The sequence below is a fragment of the Pollachius pollachius genome (assembly GCF_949987615.1).
Source record: "Pollachius pollachius genome assembly, chromosome: 20".
Lineage (NCBI taxonomy): Eukaryota > Metazoa > Chordata > Actinopteri > Gadiformes > Gadidae > Pollachius > Pollachius pollachius.
In genome coordinates this window covers 7,933,374-7,938,522 of record NC_136953.1, presented here as the reverse complement: position 1 = coordinate 7,938,522, position 5,149 = coordinate 7,933,374, and the positions used below count along the sequence as shown (strand labels likewise).

General features: G+C 46.9%; 1 protein-coding gene across 1 annotated transcript in view; it reads left to right on the top strand.

Moving 5' to 3' along the window:
- Positions 1–1,348: 1,348 nt before the first annotated feature.
- dachb (dachshund b) overlaps positions 1,349–5,149 on the top strand; it is a gene marked incomplete at its 5' end in the record, with an annotated part of 41,915 nt that continues 38,114 nt past the window's right edge. The window contains one exon of the mRNA XM_079758246.1: positions 1,349–2,046. Coding sequence (XP_079614372.1) covers positions 1,349–2,046 — 698 coding nt within the window. The remainder of the gene's footprint in view (positions 2,047–5,149) is intronic.

The following is a 5,149-nucleotide window of genomic DNA, read 5'->3' as shown; positions in this document are numbered from 1 at the left end:
CACACACACACAGGGACCTCCATAACACTACCCATCTTAAATCAAACCCATTGTTGTATGTGCAGACTGATGGATGGATTGGGGTAGGGAGGGAGGGTGGTGAGACGGAGGGAGTATGGAGGGAGGAAGGGATGGAGGGAAAGAGGGAGAGAAGGAGGGATCTCTCTCTCTGTCTCTCTCTGTCAGGGTAAATGGGATTACAACGGATTGTAAAACCATGTCTGTTTGTAATCCACACCACTCAATCCCATTTCACTGTTTAGATTACACACCCGCACACAAGCACGCGAACACACACACACACACACACAAAAATGTGCGCATACATATACACACGCAGATGGATACAAAAGATAACATGAGAAATGGCAATGAGAAAGTGAGAGAGTAAAGAGAAAGGGAGAAAGGGAGAAAGATAGAGAGAAAATATAAAGAGGGAGAGAGGAGCGAGAGAGAGAATCAGAGAGAGAGGGAGAGGGAGAGAGGAAGAGAGAGGGAGTGAGAGAGGGTGAGACAGCGAGAGAGCGAGAGAGTGAAATAACCTCTTCCGTTAACTGCTCTGGAAACAGCAGTGGAAGCAGTTACTGACCCCAATGGCTCGTGAGAAAGTTTATGAAACCGCAAAACGGGAGAGATGACTTTGATATCCCCTCCCCTATCCCACACGCAAACACACGCTCAAACACACACACACACACACACACACACACACACACACACACACACACACACACACATACACGGACATCAACGGAAAAAAAGTAATCTCGTTCACGAGAGGAACCAATCAGTTCATCAGTTTCACCGAGACTTTGCTGTGATAGGATAGCGTGGCTGTCCGTCAACCGGTGGCGAGGCGGAGCTTGAAGCGGACAGAGCGAGGGGTTGATCTCAGTCTGTGGTCGCCTTTTGCGCCGACCGGACACCACCCGTTACCGGAGATAGAACAGTCGCGTGTTGCTGAGCGATTTTTGACGAGACGTATTGAGACCGAGGCTCGTGGCGAACAAACGGACCGAAGCGGGAAACAAGAAGAGGACTCCAAACTAGTCGGAGAAAAGAGTAAAGAAAAGTAAGAGAAAACACAGCATCGCACGAGCAACAAGAGGCACGAGAAAAGTCAGCCTCGCGGAGACACAAGAGGGGCAGGAGCGCGAGGAAAGAGTGTGTGCGTGAGTGTGCGTGTTTGTGTGTGTGTGCGCGCGTGTGTGTGTCACACGCACGGCGATAGAGAGAGAGCGAGCGAGTGTGTGTTAGTGTGTGTGTGTGTGTGTGTGTGTGTGTGTGTGTGTGTGAGTGAGTGTGAGCGAGTGTGAGCGATCAGCGCTCGCAACTTCTCATCACCTCCATGGATCCTCCGCACCCCGGGTCTCCTCCGCTCCTCTCGCTGAGTTCCGGAGCCCCGACCTCGGCGTCGCTCTACCGCTCCGAACCGCTGTACACCTCCACTTCCTCCACCTCCACCACAACGACCACCGTCGGCAGCCCCGTGCAGCCCAACTCACACTCCCCGTCCCCCCGGCTCCCCATCAGCGGCATGCTGGGTCCCTTCCTGTCCGGGCCGGGCTGCTTGGGCAACGGCAACACACCGCTGCTCTCCCCCGGAGGTGGTGGTGGGCCGCTGGGTGCATTAGCCCTGGCCGGGTTGACCCACGGCTCGATCCCCGCCACGCTGTCCACCTCCTCCCTCTCCTCGCTCTCCCTCTCCTCCACCGGCTCTCCCTCGCTCTCCAACTCGAGCGCGGCGCTGACCAGCGAGTGCAAACTCGTTGACGTGCACGGCGTGAAAGTGGCGAGTTTCTCCGTGGACGGCCAGGAGCTGATCTGCCTGCCGCAGGTATTCGAGCTGTTCCTGAAGCACCTGGTGGGCGGACTACACACCGTGTACACCAAGCTCAAGCGGCTGGACATCGCGCCGGTCGTGTGCACCGTGGAGCAGGTGCGCGTGCTGCGCGGGCTCGGCGCCATCCAGCCCGGCGTCAACCGCTGCAAGCTCATCTCGCGCCGGGACTTCGACACGTTGTACGGGGACTGCACGAGCGCCAGGTATGACCCAACAAACAGAAGCGTATTTTCTAAGGCTAAAATTAAGTCTCCCGTGTCCTTTTCAATTTATTTATTTATTTTTAGGTTTTGAAACGTGGGAAAGTGCGTCTTTAGTGCGCGTTATTTATTTTTTGCTGTGGGAAAGTTCACCTTCCTGCCGTTCCGGTGCCTTTATTGACATAATTAAGTGTAAACTAAACTTGGTCGTGGAGTTTCCGGACCGTGGGAAACACACTGCCTTATTTTATCTCCTCAAGCAAGTGTCGCGCGCCCGTGTTCAAGGGACAGCCGGAGAGAGACAGACAGACAGACAGACACAGAGAGAGAGAGAGAGAGAGAGAGAGAGAGAGAGAGAGAGAGAGAGAGAGAGAGAGAGAGAGAGAGAGAGAGAGAGAGAGTGCGTGTGTTGTGGCCCCAATGGATAGATTACATTGATGGTGGGCGATAGTGTGTGTGTGCGTGTGTGCGTGTGTGCGTGCGTGTGTGTGTGAAAGAAGTGTCGCGGGCGTCCCTGGCAGCCAAAGTGTGAGAAAAGGATAAAAGCGCGTGCGGTCAAAAGTAGCGTGCACGCGCTCCAGTAGGCCTATTGGAATACTTTCTCGCGTTGCAGAAGAAACCAACGCGAGTATCCTGTGTGTTTGGCATGCCGCCTATACCTGCGCTTGTTGTGTGCCTGTTTACACAATATCGCACCAAAAACAACACACACATGAAATGACACAGACCAGATTCGAGACTAGTACATCTTCACCTGTGGGTTTGGTTCGTTACCGGTCCAACCGGATTCTCCGGGTGACATTATGATATGAATAAAATAGCACGGGACATTAGAACCGTTAGGTAGGGCTAAGGTAACCGAGACACTAGCCGCTCTAAACACCTGACTCGCACGCTATTGCACCGTCATTCAATAATATAGGCCCAGAAATATAGGATAATAATACTAATACTAATACTTCTACTACTACTACCACTAATAATAATAATAATAATAATAATAATAATAATAATAATACAAAAATATTAATATTCATCAGAATAATCCTCTTAATCGTAATAATATAATAATAATATTATTTCTTTATTTATTAAACTCGGAAGCCTGGCCTGGTCTGGTAAGTGACAGCAGGACGGTAAATGTGAACGTTTTTAACCCTGGAGTATTGGCCTATTACCGTTGTAATCGATATGATCGTTTTTTATTCTAGTCAACCTGATTAACCAACAACTTCCTAGGGGTATTTTAGAATGGAATCAATGATATTTAAATGGCCCATCTTCCAACAACGCTTTTCTAAAACATCAAGAAATAAAATCTGATTCAGATTGAAATAAATTAAAGTGCGATTTATTTTCCATGCCGTGTTTTTATATCAATAATATAAAGTGATGATTATAGTATTACATTTGATGAACATTGTTCAAATCAATTATATGTTGCTGTGTTTTCAAATAATTCTCAATGTGTTTTTTTAAATGGTGTGCTTACCTAGATTTAGTTTTACTGCGTTGAATACGGACTAAGACAGCTCTGCTCATGCATATTTATGTGAATGTGACGCTTTACACTACACTATCTTGAGGTTATACGTCAGTAAGATTGGAAAATAAATTAGAGTTTGTGTACAGTAGAACACAAATATAATTACTTTATTCTGGCCTATTAATACATGCTACATGCTAATGCTGTATATATATATATATGCATGTAGTTATTTCTATATTTTTATATTTCTGTGATTTTAAGTTGAAGCTCGTCTCTAAAGAACCTGTAGATGCCGGTTGAATGCCGTGCTTAAGACTAAGAGCACATTGGCACCTGTTTAGCTCAACACACACAAATACACACACACACACACACACATCACACACACACACACACACACACACAGACACACACGTGCGCGTGTCAGTATGTCAGTGATGATAATGAGTCTTGTGATGCACATTGAACCGCTCAGCCGGAGGTCTATTGTTGTCCAAAACACACACACAGACACACACACACACAGACACACACACACACACACACACACACATTCTTCAAATGCCTCTCCCTCTCCCTCCTCTCCGTCGTTTAATCCTCTGCTAAAAATCAACTGTCCCTTGTATGTCAATTTACGCCTCTTCAAATAAAGTTTACAGTCAATTGAACAACTCAGGAACTCAATTCTAACAACATCCCTGTGAGGGAGGAACCAAATTAATTATTTAAAGTAGCAAGACTGGCATACCCGTGTCCCATGCGTGTGTTTGGCGTGTTTTGTGTAAAGCATGGCCGTTCATACAGTAACCGTGTGTAGACTAGCTGCTGGTGATCTGAACCTCTGTCCTGAGCCAAACAGGAGACCTAGGCTAGAGGTATTCTACTATGAGAATGTACCTCTAGTTGACACTTTCATCCCATCTGAGATTTGTAGTTTCTAATGCGATTTGATGAATCAGACAGTCACATAAAGGACAAGCCAACCACGCACACACACACACACACACACACACACATACACACACGTAGAGAAACAAACAAAGTAACAAAACGCTTGACACCGGGTGTGTTTGTGAATAATACCTGGGCATTAGGGCAGAGAGAGAGAGAGAGAGAGAGGGAGAGAGAGAGAGAGAATAAAAAGATAGAGCTAGAGAGAGGGAGGATGTGCAGGACAAGCCTGGAGAGAGATGAGGAGGAGAGAGAGAGAGAATAGGACAGAAAGCGAGAGGAGGAGAGAAAGAAGGGTGGGAGAAAGAAGGGAAGAGGTGATGATGTAACAATTGAAAGAGCATAAGAGTTCAAGATTATTTGATCTACACCATTCTCTCCCTCTCTCGCTCACTCTCTTCTACACTCTCCTTCTCTCTCTCTCTCTCTCTCTCTCTCTCTCTCTCTCTCTCCATCTCAGTCTGTTTCTCTGTCATTACATGACACTTTCGTCCAAGCTGACTTTGAATAAGTGCATTCAACAATGAACATATAACCCCAAAAGTGCAAGAATCATTTGACTACATACAATTCATCAAATAGGCAAAGTTCTAGAATATAGATGGAGAAAGTTTTACTTTTGTATTTTAATGCACAGTGCATATGCATAGTTTAGGCAGCTGTATG